General features: G+C 38.6%; 1 protein-coding gene across 1 annotated transcript in view; it reads right to left on the reverse strand.

Annotated features, from left to right (window-relative positions):
• Nucleotides 1–301: 301 nt before the first annotated feature.
• The window catches only part of HMGA2 (high mobility group AT-hook 2), a 125,979-nt gene continuing 107,767 nt past the window's right edge, over nt 302–18,513 (reverse strand). Inside the window, exon 4 of the mRNA XM_080811791.1 lies at nt 302–602. Coding sequence (XP_080667917.1) covers nt 513–602 — 90 coding nt within the window. The 3' untranslated portion in view covers nt 302–512. The remainder of the gene's footprint in view (nt 603–18,513) is intronic.

The raw sequence follows: 18,513 nt of genomic DNA on the forward strand, positions 1-18,513 counted from the left end.
TTTTGGGATTATCAAAGGTTATAGAATAATGCAATAAACAGATCGTGTTCCTGTCATAAATCACAATATATTTTTCAGCTAATAAGTTCTGTATCAAGTCAATAGGGAATATGGATAGATAGAAAGAAAGGACAAAATTTGATGTTTAGGGTTGGTGAAACACATGATAAGATTATTAAGTATTTGTTTTATATGAGGAACAGAAATTAAAATTTTACTTTTTAAACTATTTATATTTACTTTGTATACTTCAGGCCTTGATTGTCTAGGTTTTTTTTGTTTGTTTGTTTTTGTTTTGTTTAAGATTTTATCTTTAAGTAATCTCCACATCCAACGTGAGGCTTGAACTTAAAACCATGGAGTCCCATGCACTAGGGACTGAGCTAGCCAGGCAGTTTTTAATGACACAGTCTCAGACTCTGTATTCCTGGCTTTGTCCGAAGGACACAACAAATTTGCAAGAATACTGTAATGCCAACATAATCAAAACTAGAAAAATTCTAATTAGAGATTTAATTTGGGGTCATATCTTTTTCACAGAAGGAAAAATCATAATGACCATCTCTTACCTGAGCAGGCTTCTTCTGAACGACTTGTTGTGGCTAAGGAAGAAACAAACAAAAAGAACTGTTACATTTTAAAGGAAAACATACATAATGAAAATAATCAAGTATACATGTTTTAAATATAGACACTTGCTGCAAACTAGAGACAAAATATTGGTTCTAAAATTGGATTCACGGGGCACCTAGGTGGCTCAGTGGGTTAAGCCTCTGCCTTTGGCTCAAGTCATGGTCTCAGGGTCCTGGGATGTAGCCCCGCATTGGGCTCCCTGTCTGTCAAATAAATAAATAAATAAATAAATCTTTAAAAAAATTGGATTCACTGGAGGGGCGAAAGGAGCTATTTTGTTCAAAAACACTCAGTTTTCTTGAGATACAATTTACATATTATAAAATTTACCCATAAGGTGTATAATTCAAAATTTTTAAAAAGATTTAATTAATTTATTTATTTGACAGAAAGAGACAGTGAGAGAGAGAGAGCTCACAAGTGAGGGGGGGCAGCAGAGAGAGAGGGAGAAGCAGGTTCTCCACTGAGCAGGGAGCCTGATACAGGTCTCGATCCCAGGACCCTGGGATCATGACCTGAGCCGAAGGCAGATGGTTAATGACAGAGCCACCCAGGCACCCCTAATTCAAAGTTTTAGTATATTCAGAGAGTTCTAAAGTCACCATCACGATCTAGTTTTAGAACATTTTCACCTCCTCTCAAAAAAGCCCCATACCCATTATCAACTGCTCCCCCCACTCCCTCCTACCTTCCTGGTCACCCTCCCATCCCTAACCAACCACTCAGCCTTCTGTCTATATACATTTGCCTATTCCGGACATTTCATGTAAATGGAATCCTACAGTACATGGTCTTTCGTGTCTGGCTTCTCTTCTTTGGCACCGTATTTTCACCCTGGTCGTAACTCCCATCTCCACTTCATTTCTCTTTACGACTGAATAACATTCCATTTTATGGATATACCACATTTTGTTTATCCACCCGCCAGGTGATGGACATTCGAGGGGTTTTTTTCCCCACCATTTGCTATCATGAATAACGCCATGAACATTTATATATAAGTTTTAGTAGAGACATGTTTTCATTTTGCTTGGGTATAGATAGCTTGGAGTGGAATTTCTGGGTCAAACAGGTGACTCTATGTTAAACTTTTTAAGGAGTCGCTAGTTCTTCTAAGTAGCTGCACCATTTTACATTTCCACCTGCAATGCATGAGGGTCCCAATTTCTCCATATACTTGTTAACACTTGTTATTGCCTGTCTTTTTAATTATAAACATCTACTGGGTGTGAAGTTCAATGTCACTGTGGTTTTGAGTTGATGTTTCCTAATGACAAATGATGTTGAACATCTTTTCATGTGTTTATTGGCAATTTGTAAATCTTCTTAACAGAAATGTCTGTTCAAATCTCCTGCCCATATTAAAGTTTGTCTTTTCATTATTAAGTTGTACGAGTTCTTGCTATGTTCTGGATGTGAGTGTCATTAGAAATGATTTGCAAATGTCTTCTCCCATTCTGTGGGTCTCCCATTCTGTGGGTCTGTTCACTTTCTTGATAGTTTCATTTGCAGACTATTTTGTTATACCTACATTTGTAGCTCTTAAATTATGTATGTAGCACAGAATTTTCTTATCTGAGGGAAAGCTTTTCTACCTAGTCTAAATTAATTTTTTAAAAGATTTTATTTATTTATTTGACACAGAGAGAGAAGATCACAAGCAGGCAGAGAGGCAGGCAGAGGGAGAGGCGGAAGCAGGCTCCCTGCTGAGCAGAGAGCCCAACACTGGCCTCGATCCCAGGACCCTGAGACCATGACCTGAGCTGAAGGCAGAGGCTTAACCCTCTGAGCCACCCAGGTGCCCCTAACCTAAATTAATTTTCCAATAATGATAATATTCGAAAGATATTTAAGTTACTCTTGGTTAATGTAAGAGTAGGAGCTGAAGCCCAAGCCTTCTGATGGATTACTTTCAGTACTCACTCTCAAGTCTAAACAGGAGCCTTACTTCTTCCATCTACACATCACTAGGACTTGCAAACACAACCGTGCCCCTCTGAGGTGGATCGTGACACAGCTTTGTGGCACAAGTGAAAAAAATAAAATCACTACAGTTCTCCCAAATAACAGAAGTTGGGGCAAATTCACCATATCACGGGGCATAGAGCTCCTATTCATTTTCCTTCCTTTCGGAATTTCTATGATGGTATGATGGTCCTATTGCTGACGTATTAAACACGCTGGGGCACCTGGGTGGCTCAGTCGATTAAGCGTCTGCCTTTGGTTCAGGTCATGATTCCAGGGTCTGGGGACTGGACCTGGATCAGGCTCCCTGGTCGGTGGGGAGTCTGCTTCTCCCTCTCCCACTCCCCCTGCTCATGCTCATTCTCTCTCAAATAAATAAAAGAAATCTTTAAAAAAAAATGTTAGATAAAAATCATCAGAGCTTTTTTTTTAGATGAACAAGATAAAAACTTTTTAAAGCGACAAAACACTTTTGTTCACTGAAAAGAAAAAGCTCTTCCCTTTGACTTTAAATCACAGGGGAGATGACATCATAAAAGCCCAGATTGCGAGATGATATTTTCTCCAGGTGGTCCTGAGCCAAGGATGATGAGGACTTCTTGCCTCTTAGGATTCAAAAGTGTGCGCTGAGAGAGTATTCATTTCAAAAGAGTCATTTGTAAGGACAGACCACTTTCTTCCTTCTCTTTCTTCCTGCCGATGACACCTGTACACGTTTACTCCCAAACCGTTTCAAATCCCCACACATTCTTGCAGGCTGACTGGTTTCTACTGCCCAGAAGTTCCCCTCCTCTTTTGGCTGAGGATCCCGTGTTCATGGGACTCCTGCACACTGCGGGGCTCAATGAAATCCTCTGAAAGGGCTGCCAGCTCACCCGATTTTCCATGAATTAGGTCCTGACACTTCAATGAGGGGAAAGACAATGTCTGAACCTCAGCCAGCCCTGGCTCCCGGCCTAGTCCGTGTCACAGAACTCCTACCAGCTGCCTTCCACACAGCACTTCATACTTCTCAGACCACCAAACAAACAGACCCTTGAATGCTCTCAGGGCTGGTTGGGGAGAAGGCTGCCAGGATGGTTTCCCAGCCTCTGGTACCCGGTGGCTGCAGACGGTGCCGAGAAAGTTTTTTGTTGTTGTTATTCTGTTTTGTTTTTATTTTTATGAATGGCTTTGGGAGAAAATGCCGACGGAAGCGTAATACTACAGCCATTCATAAAAAGGGAAAGGAAACAAACTCTAGTCTGGAAATCTTCTGGGACACCAAACTTGCGGTCGCAAGTTTCTAATCTTCCTCGGGGCATCTCCTAGCTTAGAACTAAGTGTTGACACCTAGAAACCAGTTGCCTCTTAGGATTCTGGTCATCAAGAACATGGTTGGCCACTACACCTCTAGAAGAACTGAAAAGATAACAACTCTGCCTATGAATCGTTAGTGTGGCTGGCAGTCTATGTCCCTGCATCGTAATACATGAGTCATATTTTATACAAGCGTTTACCATATAAAAGCTAAAATCCTTTTTCTTTTAGCAGCTCCCGTCCCTTTGTGACCAGGACGGCCCATGCCTTATTATTTCCATTTTTTTTTTTTTTAACAGGGAAACCAAGGCATAGGGAATCGAAATCACCTCCCCTAAGATCATTTTCTAAAGCTCAAACAACTCGAGTCTTCTACTTCTTTTAATTGCCTGTATAGCTCCGAGGAACCCCATTTTCTTCCTTTACCTACCCCCCCCCAAAGTTAATTCAAATCCAGATCCGATTCAGGAGGAGTGTGGCTTTGATTTCCCCTCCAGTTTCACCTTCTTCTTTGGGATCTCGGGATTCCCCCATTGTCACCACGGCCAGAGGAAGCCCCTGGCTTCCTGAACAGGGTCCAGCTCTGGTTTACGAGGCTTCTGGTGACAGATGAATGCCAGAGGACACGAGTTAGGTCCCACAGGTCCAGCTGATCTCCTCTCTCCCTCTGGGAGATTCTTCCTTCGTTACCAGCTGTGGAAGCTCTAAAGAAGTCCCCTTTAAAGGCATGGATTTCATGATGACTGTTCTATTGAACAAGTCGCCAAGTCCTCTAACTTGTTTACTTAGAGGATTCTGACGACTCTGTTTCTACTAAGTCTGTGCACGTGGTAAATTCATACACTTTAGGCACCTTGTCTACTTGGCATGCAAACTTTTAGCTCACTGAAATTTTGAGTCCCTTATGTTAAGACAGAGTTAAAATTTTCAAAAAGCTTGTCATGCAAATCTCTCACTCAGTTGTTGGATTTCAACATCTCAGACACAGTAGGTAAAAGAGGGCTTTCCAGCCAGAATGAAATAACATCACCATCCACAACAAAGGGCTCTGAAGTTCAAGTGCTTTGGGTTAATACAATGTTAAAATAAGAGCGTGAGAACTAAAAAGAACCCATCACTAGAACATATCACGGGAAGATTCAGGAAAGCCCTTTCTAACCACACGGACTTCAAAAAGTGTGGTTCTCTGCATATTCATCCTTACACTGGACAAGTTAGCCAAATGCAAAGTACAATCTTTCTGCAAATAAATATTGTTAAAGTTTGTACAGAGTGTAGGGTACAGCGGGCTAAGGAAGTGCAAGGGACACAAAAAAGCAAAGCATATACTTTTTGAGTTCTGAGATCCTACAGCGAACCAGTATTTCTCCAAACAAAAGGAAAATAGTGATTGAATTCTTAATGTCCACAGAGTATTTTGGTTTTGAAGATTTTGTAGAAGGGCACTTGTGTAGGAAATGACCTGCTACACCATCTATTTCAGAATAATTAAGGGGTTCCCCAGCCCTCCTGAGATTCCAACCTATGGTTCCACGGAGTCTAGGTATTTAAAGCTGATACTTAGACAGCTAAGCCACCCTTCTGATAGGCATTGAAAGAAAATCCTTCATAACAAAGGGCCTAGACATTAGTAGCTCATTTTTAGTACTAATCTAAACAGTAAATGAAATGAGACTGGAATTGGGTTTACCAACTTCATTTTGAAAAAAATGAGGTACAATGTGCTGTAAAGTAAGGAAGATCATTATGTAGAGTCTTAAGTTGACCTTTGAAAGAAAATAGCCCTTCATTCGGATCTCTGTACAGATGGGTCTTTTGGTTTCACGTAAGCAGCAGATTTTTAATCTAATTATATCTTTTGTTTTTGCCAGCCACTGGGAGGTGGTTTTGTCCACTTTGCTTTGAAATCTTAAGACCGTTGTTCAATCAAGAGGTACTTCTGTTCCTTAGCACAATCTTTTCTTCATGTAGATTGTTTTTCATTCTCACAGTAGTATAGAGTAAGACAGATTCCCCTAGTTATTTACTAAAAAAAGGATTTTAAAACCCTCGTCTCTTCTGTGAAACACGAAAGTCCCCTTCAGTGTAACTCTCTTAAAGGGAGAGTTACACTGAAGGGGATTTTAACGTCTCCCAAAATAACATCTCACAGATAAGCTCAGCTATTTCAAATTTTGAACTAAATATGGGATCATATTAAAAACATTTGCCAAACATGCTATTTGTTTTTAGACTTCCAGAGAGTCCTTTATGTCTATGTCAGCTCGTTGAAAAAGTGGGTGTTATGATGCAATTTTAACCACATGAGGGCAATCACCTTCGTATTTTCCCTGAACGGACTGAAGAATGTATCCCTACCATTTGGAGAAAATGTCATTAAATAAATTGACCGATTGCTCAATTACCTCAACTGCTTTCTGGACTAAATTAATTGGTTATTTGTAGTAAAAAGCATCAACCAAGTTCAATAAGTAGACACAGCCTACACAATTACACAAGTAATTGTCCAGTTTCTACATAAACACTTCAAACATGATCATGAACCATGAAGGCCCGTTCATGTCATGTGGTGTATAGACTTACGGGAGTTTTTTTTGACTTGTGTTTTGAACAACACCCCTTTTCACCCTTGGTCCCCAATACTTTAAAGGCAAAAAAAAAAAAAAAAGAAGGAAAAAAAAAGGGCTCTCTTTCTGTATATAACCATTCGTCAAGATTTATTTTCATTCATGTACTGAGAAAATATGCCTTTCACCCTTTAAAATTTCACAGTTCTATTTTGAATGTATTTTCTTTGAATATGACATGAACTGAACGGGAGGGAGATTACCATCACCAAGAATGAAAATTTTTCCCTGCCTTTCATGAAATGAGGTAATCAACACACTTGTTCATGACCCTCTGATTAACAGTTTTAAAACTTCAATATTCCAGAAGTCAAGATTTATATTGGGGTTCCTTTAACAAAATGAGCACATTCTACAGGTTTTGAATCAGTTTTTAAAAGGTGTAAGAAACTTTCCCCTCTTTTACAAATCAGATCTTCAGTGGAATCCCCCAACAGAAAGCAGACAAAATGTTACTTCTGACAGGAATGTCAGTGCCTCATTCACTTGATTTCCACTGCAACACATTCCCTGCCCTACAAGGATGCACCTGGGTCCCTCAATGGAACACTTGAGCTCCAGGGAAGGTCATGTAAAGGTCTCTGATCTTTAAGTGCAAATCCTGCATCAGACCTGTATTGCCAGGATGGGTGGAGGCAAAGCATCCCCTTTCCCTCAGCAGGACTTACACTGTTGATTGAACCATATGAACTTCCACAAGTGTTGGTCAAACCCAAAAGACAGCAACAAGTTCATATAGGTTATCCTGATAGAATCAGGGTAAGGGGACCATTCTCCTAATAATTTCTGCGAGTAGTCATTAGGCTTTGGTAGCCCATATGCCCTACAGATTTTTATACTTTCTGTGCACCTAGATCTTGCACTCAATTTCCCATGCCACCCCACCCTGACACTTATTTTCCCAAAGTACTCCTGACTCTGTAGGGAAAGAAGGGATTTGTTTATACCAGGTGTGATGTTCCAGTTTTCTTGTTTATTCTGCAGCTTTTCTTCCGGTACACCATGGTTGGCTTTGTGATCATCTACCTGACCTCTTCTCATGCCCAGACAAGACCTTCTGCACTTTACGTCTTCACTGAAATGGAATGGCTGGAATAATTTGTATGTAACAATTCTTGGTGGCTACCCAGGAAAGCTCTAAAAGGAAAAATGGAGCTTCTAATTTAATTTAAAATGGTCAACTCTCAGTTACTGACACCAGCATAGGGGAGTGAAGTTCAGGGTACTCTCTAACACCAAGTGGTCCAAAATTATTTAATTTATTTAAGAATTTTTTTTTTTTTTTTGGTAATTAGATAGGAACATGGTGTGTCTAAAGTTTGAAGAATTTGTTTCAGAACAAATGGTGCAACAGTGTGAGGAGAAGACTTGGCTATAGCTATACAAATCCCATCTCTGTTGCATACAACACTTTTCTTGGGCTGGCAGCCTTGTTTTCCTGGTTTCCTCACTTGAGAATGATCCTGCCCCCTAGTGGTGGGAGGCCTGGGTAAAGAGAAACCATCTGCCATAACTGGCTGGTGGCAATCTTCCTCCAGCTTAGAAAAAGCTTGAGTTAGGTCATAACTTCTATTTCTTGTGCCTCCTGTGTGCAGTTAGAGATGACTGTGAAATGTGCGTACACATGTAGCCTGGATGGTTACAATTTGACAGTAACATCTGGCTCTTATAGTGCAAAGGAGATTTTGTACAAAGTCTCCTAAGAAGTGATAAATCTATAGGAAGTTTTGGCAAAATCTCTGGAATTTCTGCTTGGTATTGGGGGGAAGGGAACGTGGTCTTTTTTTTTTTCTCTACTTGGCTTTACTCTTAGACTTCCATGCAAAAGAAAAAAGTAACCATCATTTTAAAAGTATTTATTGGATTATTGTAGCAAAGTGTCCTCACTGCTGCTGGGCTCATTTCATCTGTTCAAGGATGAGGATAGTCACAATCTGCTCTAGTTAGTGTTTATCAACGTCAGCCTGAGTGTGTACCTTAACATGCCACAGCACTTCTCATGAAAACTGATTTGGGAGCCAATACTTTGGAGTCTCAGCCTTTCCTCTAGGGCCTTTCAGACACCTTCAGAATGGAGGGCAAAGATCAACAAGGGACCATTTAAAACTTTCAGTGTCCTGATTAGTTTTGAAAGCCAAACTTCTATACTCTGATGAAGTTACTCATTGGCTCATCAGATTCTAATTGATACTTGATAAACTATAAATCAGAGGAGGACTGGGTGTACAAAATAAATAAGAAATGTCTCCTGGCCTCAAGAAGCCTAGAGTCTAATGGGGCAGGGGGAGATGTACAAGAAAATAGATATTAAATACAATGTGCAATTTTAGATTATTTTTTTCTATGTGCAGTGTAATCTTTTATGTTCAATGTAATTTTAAGTGTAGAGAGACATGGCCATGAACAGTTTCCTTCTAATAAAGAAAGACAACATGATTTTGCCCCCCCCTCTAATAGGGAAAATGACAAAGTAGAGATAAAAGAAAAAGAGATGTAAGAAGAAATGTGAAGACTTGTTTTAGAGGAAAAGTATCACTTCTTTCCTATCACACACACAAAAAATACAGATAGGAAAGATATTTCTTTGTTTTCACTTAAGGATTATAATTAAGCTTAAAAAACAAAACAAAACAAAAAAACATGCAGTGTGGTTAGTTTTAAAATGATACTTTGGTGTGCTCCTGAGTTACAGTATTTAAGAGGCATTTTTATTTCATAGAAGATGGCAGGGTTTGGGGATATAAGGCATTCTGAAGTGAACAGTCACACACAGGTGAGGTAAAGGAAGACATGGTCTCATGAATTGACTTTTCACCTCAGTTTTTACGATTCCCCAAGATTTAGGGGCAAAATTCACCTGTAGGCCAACATTTCACCTGACTGAAAATGGTGAAATTAATGTTACTTCACAGAAAAAGAATTAATATGTCTCAGTACTATTTCTTTATTCTGTAAGTTTTTAAACAGAAACACTACATATTTTTCAAAGGTTCATTATTTATCTATTCTCTTTACATATTTCTTTTTCTCTCCACATAACCATTCATGTAGTTCACTCTGCATATACACACAGTTAACAGCACCAAAGTAAAATGAATAAATGTGTGCAACACCATGCTGCTGGGTTTCAGCAAATCACTTATGCATAGAAGCTGTGGGTTAAGCTCATACTTCAGCTAATGTCAGCTTTAGCCAGATAGAAAGACTAATTAATGTTCAATACTAGATAAAGATAGACATCTATGTGATAATGGAAATTAAATTATGTATTATTGAAGATGAGCAACAATTAATACTCCAAGTTTGTTGGTGACATACCTGAAAGTCCATTTAAGATATAATGTCTTCTTAACATTTCAATGATTCTTCAGGTAGTTGTTATATGAAATTGTATTTGAACTTGAACCACTTATAACCAATTTTTCACATAACATTTATATCTTTTCTTGTGTGGTTGGCCAATTGCTCATGATAGAAATAATGTGATTTTTTAAAAAGCGTTTATTTATTTATTTGAGAGAGAGAGAGTGAGAGAGCACAAGCAGGGGGAGGGGCAAAGAAGAGGGAGAAGCAGGCTCCCTGCTGAGCAGAGACTCCTCCCCAATGTGGGATCATGACCTGAGCTGAAGGCTGATGCTTAACCGACTGAGCCACCCAGGCACCCCAGAAATAATGTGATTTTTAAAGTAGTTCTAATTATTTTTATTTTGATGAAAGAGATTTAGAATCAGTACTTAGAAAATTTCTTTGGGACATCAACATCATGGTGCCTTGAGTTTTATTCTTTGTTCTTATTTTCTCCTCTCTGATTTACAACTACTTCATAATAGGAAAAAAAAAAAAAAGAAAGAAAGAAAGAGAAAAAGAAAAAGAGAAAGAAAAAAAGGTGTCCCCACATAGCACATCAGGACACTGAGAGATCCACTGGACTGCAGAGGAGGTGTCAGAGTCAGGGAAATGACAGTGGAGCCCACAGGTAGCAGAGACAGTGGTGGCAGAGAGAGGGTGGCAGCTGGCCAGCAGTGAGCCAGCAAAACCAAAGAAGGTGGTAGGTGAAGGCAGTGAGTGAGGGTCTGCCTGGTCATGCCCTGCAGCTGGAGGAACACTTGCTCTCTCTGAGAAGAGATGGCAGTGACTGGGGCTGGGTGGGGGGAAAGAAAGGGAAGGGAAGTAGGCAAAGAGAACTGAAGGAAAGCTTTCCTGCCGTCTGCCTCAGGAGTCAAGAGGACTGCTCATTGGCCACTGCGACCCTTCACACTTGAGAATACCCCTACCAGCCAGTAGGCATACCCAAAGGCCAAGTGCTAAGTACACATGTCTCTTCCTCTGTTGCCACACTTTGTTGTTGTTGTTTTTGTTTGTTTTTCCTTTTATATGTTTGCTGTCAGTCTTAGTGGGGAGTCAGCTCTGGCTGGGTAGAGAAACCAAAAACATGTGCTATAATGCCACCTTCTGGAAAACAAAAGGAAGCCTCTAAAATACCAGCCTCTTGAACTATTAAGAATCAAAGTAAACAAAACTCTGCCTAAATAAGACAGGTGTTCCCTACTTCATATACAGAGGCAGAGGCAATTCTCATCAAATACCATGGAAAACTATGGTAATACAGTATCACATAAAGTGACAATTTTCTAGCAACCAAGCCCAATGACATGCAATACGGCAGCCGAACTGATAAAGAATTTACAAGAGCTGTTATAAAGAAATTTAACAAGCTACAAGAAAATTCAGAAAGTTAACACAATGATCTCTGGAATAAAGAGAAGGCGTACTTTACTAAAAAGAGTACCTAAAATAAATTCTAGAGACTTGAAAACCTCAATAAATGAGACAAAGAATGAATTAGAATGCATTGGCTATAAAGCAGATCATATGAAAGAGAGAATTAGTGAGCTTGAGGATAGAAATAAGGAAACTATTCAAGTGGAAGAGGAGAGAGAACTAGATTTTAAAAAGTAAAGAAACCCTATGAGAACTGACTCCGCTGGAAGAGATAAGATAAGAATAATGGATACCTCAAGAGGACAGAGGAAGGAAGTAGAGAACATGTTTAAAGAAATAATAGCTGAGAAGTTCCCACACCTGGGGAAAGAACTGAATGTACAAGCCCATGAAGCTAATAAAATGCTTGCCATCTCAAAGCAAAACAAAACAAAACAAAAATCCATCTCCAACACACATTATATTAAAAATGTCAAAAGTCAACAATAAAGAAATAGTTCTAAAGGCAGCTGGGAGAAAAAAGATAGTAACTTACAAAGGTACTCCCATTAGGCTACTGCAGATTTCTCAGCAGAAACGTTTTGGGCTAGAAGAGCATGGAATGACCTAGTCAAAATATTAAAAGATAAAAACTTCCAGCCAAGAATACTCTATCTGGCAAAGTTATCCTCTAGTTATGAAGGAGAAACAAAGGCTTTCCCAGACAGACAAAAGCTGAAGGAATTCACCATTATTAGATCTGCCTTCTAAGAAATGTTGAAAGGAGCTGTTCAAGCTGAAAAGGCAAAGGTATACAATACACTGATAAGGTGATCAATAATCAGAATTAGAACTGTAACTTTTTTAGAATGGTATGTTAAACTCTTAACTATAATATAAAGGTTAAAGGAAAAGATGATTAAAAATAACTATGACTACTACAATTTGGTAACAAAATCACAGCATCAAAAGAGATAATGTGTGACATGAAAAATAGAAAAAGGGAAGAGTAAAAGGATGGAGACTTTATAAGCAAAAGAAGATAAACTGCTATTAGCAGAAAATGGACTATTTTTTATAATCACAAAGCAAAAATCTAGAGTAGCGACATGAAACAAAAAATGGGGGCACTGAGAAAATCAACATGGAAAGCCACAAACTCACAGAGGTGGACAGAAATAGAAGGAAAAAGAAACAATGGAGAGGGGCGCCTGGGTGGCTCAGTGGGTTAAAGCCTCTGCCTTTGGCTCAGGTCATGATCCCAGAGCAGAGTCAGGCTCTCTGCTCAGCAAGGAGCTTGCTCCCCCCCCGGCCCCCACCTACTTGTGATCTCTGACTATCAAATAAATAAAATCTTAAAAAAAAAAAAAAATAACCAGAAGGCAAAAGATAAAATGGCAGTAGTAAATCCTTATATATCAATAATCACCCTAAGTGTAAGTGGATTAAACTCACCAATCAAAGGGCACAGAGTGGCTGAATGGGTAAAAAAAACCAAGACCCAACTCTATGTTGCTTATAGGAGATTCATTTTAGCTCTAAAGAAGAACACAGGCTCAAAAATGAAAGAATGGAGGATGATATTCCAAGCAAATGGAAAAAGAAGATGAGCACAGCCACAGTTATATCTGGCAAAATAGACTTTAAGCCAAGATGGGTAACAAGAGACAAAGAAGGTCAATATATAATGATAAAGAGATCAATATCAAGAAGATATGGCAATATAAGTATATATATGCTCCCAACACATGAGCACTGAAATATATTAAGCAGTTAGTAACAGATTTTAAGGGATAAATAGACAATTCACTACGATAATTGTAGGGACCTTTAGCTAGACTAAGAGCAAAAGAGAGAAAACATAAATAAATAAAACTAGAAATGTAATAGGAGACATTACAACTGATATACTATAGATGTACATGAGACTACTATGAAAAATTATGTGCCGGGGCGCCTGGGTGGCTCAGTGGGTTAAGCGTCTGCCTTCCGCTCAGGTCATGATCTCAGGGTCCTGGGATCGAGTCCCGCATAGGGTTCCCCGCTGACCAGGGAAGCTTCCCCCTCTGCCCCTACTGCTCCCCCCTGCTTGTGCTCCCTCTCCTTCTCTCACTGTCTTCCAAATAAATAAATTCTTAAAAAAAAAAAGAAAAAAAAAAGAAAAATTATGTGCCAACAAATTATATAACCTAGAAGAAATGGATATATTTCTTGAAAGGAAGAAGTAAAACGTGTTATTTGCTGATAATAGGACCCTATATATAGGAGATCTCAAAGAATCAGTGAAAAACCTGTTTGAATTAGTCAACAATTTCAGTAAAGTGGCAGGACAGAAAATCAGCATAGAGAAATCAGTTGTATTACTTTACATTAATGATGAAGCATGTGAAAAAGAAATAAAGAAAATAAAGAAAACCATCTCATTCACAATAGAATAAAAAAAACAACAACAATGGAATACTTAGGAATAAATTTAACCAAGAAATGAAAGATCTGTAAAATGTAAACTACAAGACTTTGCTCAAAGAAATTGAAAAAGACGAACAAAATGAAACTCCTCCCATGTTCATGGATCAGAGGAATTAATATCATTAAAATGGCCACACTGTTGGTTCAATGCAATCCCCGTCAAAACACTGAAGACATTCTTCGTAAAAATAGAAGAAACAATTGTAAAATTTGTGTGGAACCAGAAAAGAATCCCAACAGCCAGAGCAATCCTGAGAAAAAAGAACAAAGCTGGAGGTATCATGCTTCTGAATTTTGAACTACACTACAAAGCCACAGTAATAAATATACTACGGTACTGGCACAAAAAAACAGACATATGAACCAATGAAATGGAATAGAGTCCATAATTAAATCCCAGTATATAGAGTCAATTAATATTCAAAAATATCCAATGAGGAAAAGACAGTCTCTTCAACAAGTGGTGCTTGGAAAACAGGAGAAACGGTGAGAACGATGAAAATTGGATCCCTATCTCACATCACTCACAAAAATGAACTCAAATAGATCAAAGACTTAAACATAAGACATGATACCATGAAGCTGGAAGAAAATATAGGGAAGATGCTCATTGATATTGGCCTTGGCAATGATTTTTGGGGAATGACGCCAAAGCAAAAAACAATAAAAGAAACAAATCAGTAAGTGAGATTACATCAGACCCAAAAGCTTCTGCACAGCAGAAGAAACAATTAACAAAGTGAAAAGACAACCTACAGAATGGGAGAGATTTTTTTTTGCAAACCATATATTGGGAAGGGGTTAATGTTTAAAATATATAAGGAACTAGTCAACTCAACATCAACAACAAACAATCTGATTAAAAAATGGTCAGAAGGGGGTGCCTGGGGTGGGTGAAAGCCACTTCGGCTCAGATCATGATCCCAGGATCCTGGGATCGAGCTCTCTGCTCAGCGGGGAACCTGCTTCCCTTCCTCTCTCTGCCTGCCTCTCTGCCTGCTTGCGATCTCTGTCTGTCAAATAAATAAATAAATAAATAAAATCTTTTAAAAAAGGGGGGGGGCAGAAGAACTAAATAGACATTTGTCCAAAAAGGACATCAACATGGCCAACAGAGACATGAAAAGATGCTCAACATTACTAACCATCAAGGAAATGCAAATTAAAACCACAGTTAAGATATCACCTCACACCTGTTAGAGGCTGTCATCAGGCAGACAAGAGAAGAGGTGCTGGCAAGGATGTGGTGCAAAGGCAACCCTTTACACTGTTGGTGGGAATATAAATTGGTCCAATCACTATGGAAGACAATATGAAGGTTTCTCAAAAAATTAAAAAGAGATCTACCAGATGATCCAACAAATCCCTTCTGGGTATACGCCCAAAGGAAATGAAAACAGGATTTTGATAAGATATATGTACTTCTGTGTTTACTACAGTGTTATTCACAATAGTCAAAATATGGGAACAATCCAAATGCCCATCAACAAATGAATGGATAAAAAAAGTGGTACATATACACAGTGGAGTATTATTCAGCCATTAGAAAGAAAACTCCTTTCCGTTTGTGACAATGTGGATGGACCGTGAGCACATTATGCCAAGTGAGATACGTCAGAGAAAAATAACTACTGTGTCATGTCACTTATATATCAATCTAAAAAAGTGAAACCTTAAAAAACAAACAAAACAGTAAAATAGTGGCTACCAGGAGATGGGGTGGTAGAGGGATAAGAGAGATGGTGTTTAAGGGTACAAACTTGTAATGAGTAGTAAATAAAACCACTGAGATCAACATACAGTATAATGAATAGAGATACTAATACCGTACGATGCTTCTGTAATAAGTACATAATGAAATAAATGTTGCTATAGCAACAATCATCTTACAATATATAAATGTATCAAAGTAACACACCATATACCTTAAACTTAGACAATGTTACACGTCAAATTTATTCAATTTGAAAAAAAATGTCTAAGAACATTTGGTTCTTAGACTAAAACATTTAAAAATAGTTTTACAAAATGATTTGAGTATTGGGTATTTCCCAGCAGCTATAATAGTTACACATGGAAATTGAATTTAAAAAGCTGAATCATGATTTTAGGCATTTCCTTTCCTGAAGGAAAGAGTCAGTAAATTTATTTGTAATCTCTTAGGTTCTCAAGGACTACAAAGGGATAGTTTATGGGTTGTGAGCTCTATGATACTTAACTGAGTCATATCTCTCCTAGAACCCTAATTTAGCAGTATTTTCTTGGCACCCGTGAAGGGCTGACTTTAGCAGTTGAGTTGTTTTCCTTGGAGGAAGTTTAATATTCAATCCGAGAAATGTTAACTATTCCCGAACATTAGCTTATACCCTTTAATTTTTTAAACAGTTGTAGAAGGCAGTTCTCTTTCTTCCACACTCTCACGCTTCCAGAGCGCATGCAGCTCCCTAGTCCTTCCAGAAAAGACCTTCTTCCTGGACCCACCCTCAAGGTTTTCTCTGGATTAATGTCCTTTTCTTCAGAATCCATAAATTAAAATGTCTTATTCCTTCTTCCGAAAACCAAATGTTTCATTCAGCTTGTCTCCAAAATGTCTATTTCAAACTCAAGTGGAGCTAGCTTCAGACAAGCCCCGAACTACCTAACTCAGGTCAACTGGTCTAAAATGGATAATTCTCCGATTGATATACCACCAGTTTAAAAACCATGTATCTTTGTTTATACTATTCCAGAAATGTCTCTCCGAACTGCACTTCCTGATCACATTCACTGAATTAAATATTTAAAAATTTTAAAAGATTTTATTTATTTACTTGAGAGAGAGAGAGAGAGAGTGCAGGAGAAGGGGCAGAGGGAGAGGGACAAGCAGACTCTGTGCTGAGTGCAGAGAGCTGACGTGGGGCTCAATCTCATGAACCTGAGTTGAAATTAAGAGTTGGACTCTTAACTGACGGAGTCACCCAGATGTCCCCAAACATTTTTAAATTATAATTCAGGATTAGATCATAGACGTCATTTTATATCAGTCAGATGATAATACAGCAATATATACTTTACAAAGTGATTTAGTGGGTACAGTCTAGTTGACTGACTAGTTGACGGCCATCTGAATCAAGTAACGCTGTTCAGATTTACATGGAAGAAGGGGGACCCTAAAGCAGTGAATGACTTAAAAGAGATGACAAGGCCAGTATATAATGAAGCGACCACGTCAACCCACGTTGTACAGCTCCACATCTTTTGTTCTCCCCACTCTACCACACTGCTCCGGCAATTAGCTTATTCTGTCTTTGCTTTCTTATGAAAAGTCCATGCTATAAGCAACTATCTTCTCTCATGCACAAAAATAGCACTTTTTTAAAAGTAAGAAAAAAAATCTAGCTTTCTTGGACGATGATTTCACTAAGAAAAAAAAAATGACCAACCAAGAAGAAAAACTGCATCTTGATGAAATAATTTTAAAGATCTTAGCTCAAAAGAATGTTTCTAATATATTTAAAGGACACATCAGTATTAGAAGACTGTTTTCCTAATAACAGTTTTGCTCCGAAAAGAGTTTTTCTCAGCAAAAAGACATCTTGATGTCTCAGAAATATAAATAGCATCTTGTTTGTCTCTAGATTTCTATAAAAGTAGGAATCCCATCCTGCTGTTCTTATCTTTACATGTATACTTTCCTTCACCCTTTTCTTTTATTCCCTTCAAAAAGTCTGTGGGGAAAAAAATTCAGTCAAGACGGCAAAGGCTAAATTTTCTGAGATAACTGTTAATGAACTTTTTGGTTGGTTTCCTTCCCTCTTGTTTATCACCTGTTCTAATATGTGATCATGTTTAAAATATTAGCTATAAATGCCATGGTGCCTATGACACAGGCTATACATGGTCACATTTCCTGTATCTGTGGTGTTTATAATCTTATGTATTACATATTATTGTCTGTGACCAACATGTGAGGAAGAACAAAGATGCTTGCTTCCCACACAGATGCCATACAGGTCTTTCCCACATAGGTCCTTCATAGACATCACCAGACATTTTCCCCCTTCTTTCCCTGTGGCTTTCTCCTCAAGAAATCTGTATGTCTCCTGCCTTTAATTCCTTGTTCTGTACGGTCTCTCCATTCACTGGCTGGTGCTTTTGTGCATGTGTTCATTTCTTTGGAATGTGACCACCCATGACACTTATTTTTTACCCATGATATATATAAATACACATTGCCATACAGAGGGAGTCATTTAAAACACTCCATTTAAAGCCAGCGTATATGTGTATAATATTTATATATATTTACATTAAGGCACAATTACTAGTCCGAGCTATGGACGCTGACCACTCCATGCTCCAACCTCAGAGAAGCTGTGCAGACCACACCAACAATGGAAAATTCCCAGAGAGTCTTCACAAACAGGGAAATCGCCCACCCACCTGGCTCAGCTGCTAACATACTTCCTGTCTTCTGCATGAAGTAAATATTCCAAAAAGGTTTTTAACTGAGTTCTAAACCCTAAACTTCCTGGAAGAAGTCCTCTTCCTGGAGTCGTAGTGATACCTTTCATCGATCTCATAAAAGGTGCTGGTTAGAAATGGTGATTCCTGACTACACTCCTGGATTCAGGAGGAACTCGGGTACCTCTGCTCTGAGAATCACCGTCATGGGAGCAACAATTCTTCCTCCCAGCAAGGCCGTCACTGACACAGGAGAGCTACCTTTACGCAGATCCAAAAGTGAGACAGGAAAATGGGTATATTTTTAAAACATGAGAAGACATATTAAATACGACTTTATCTCCCTATATTTCTTATAGATCAGTGTATGCGGGGA

This window comes from Martes martes, assembly GCF_963455335.1.
Source record: "Martes martes genome assembly, chromosome: 8".
In the NCBI taxonomy this organism is placed as follows: Eukaryota; Metazoa; Chordata; class Mammalia; order Carnivora; family Mustelidae; genus Martes; species Martes martes.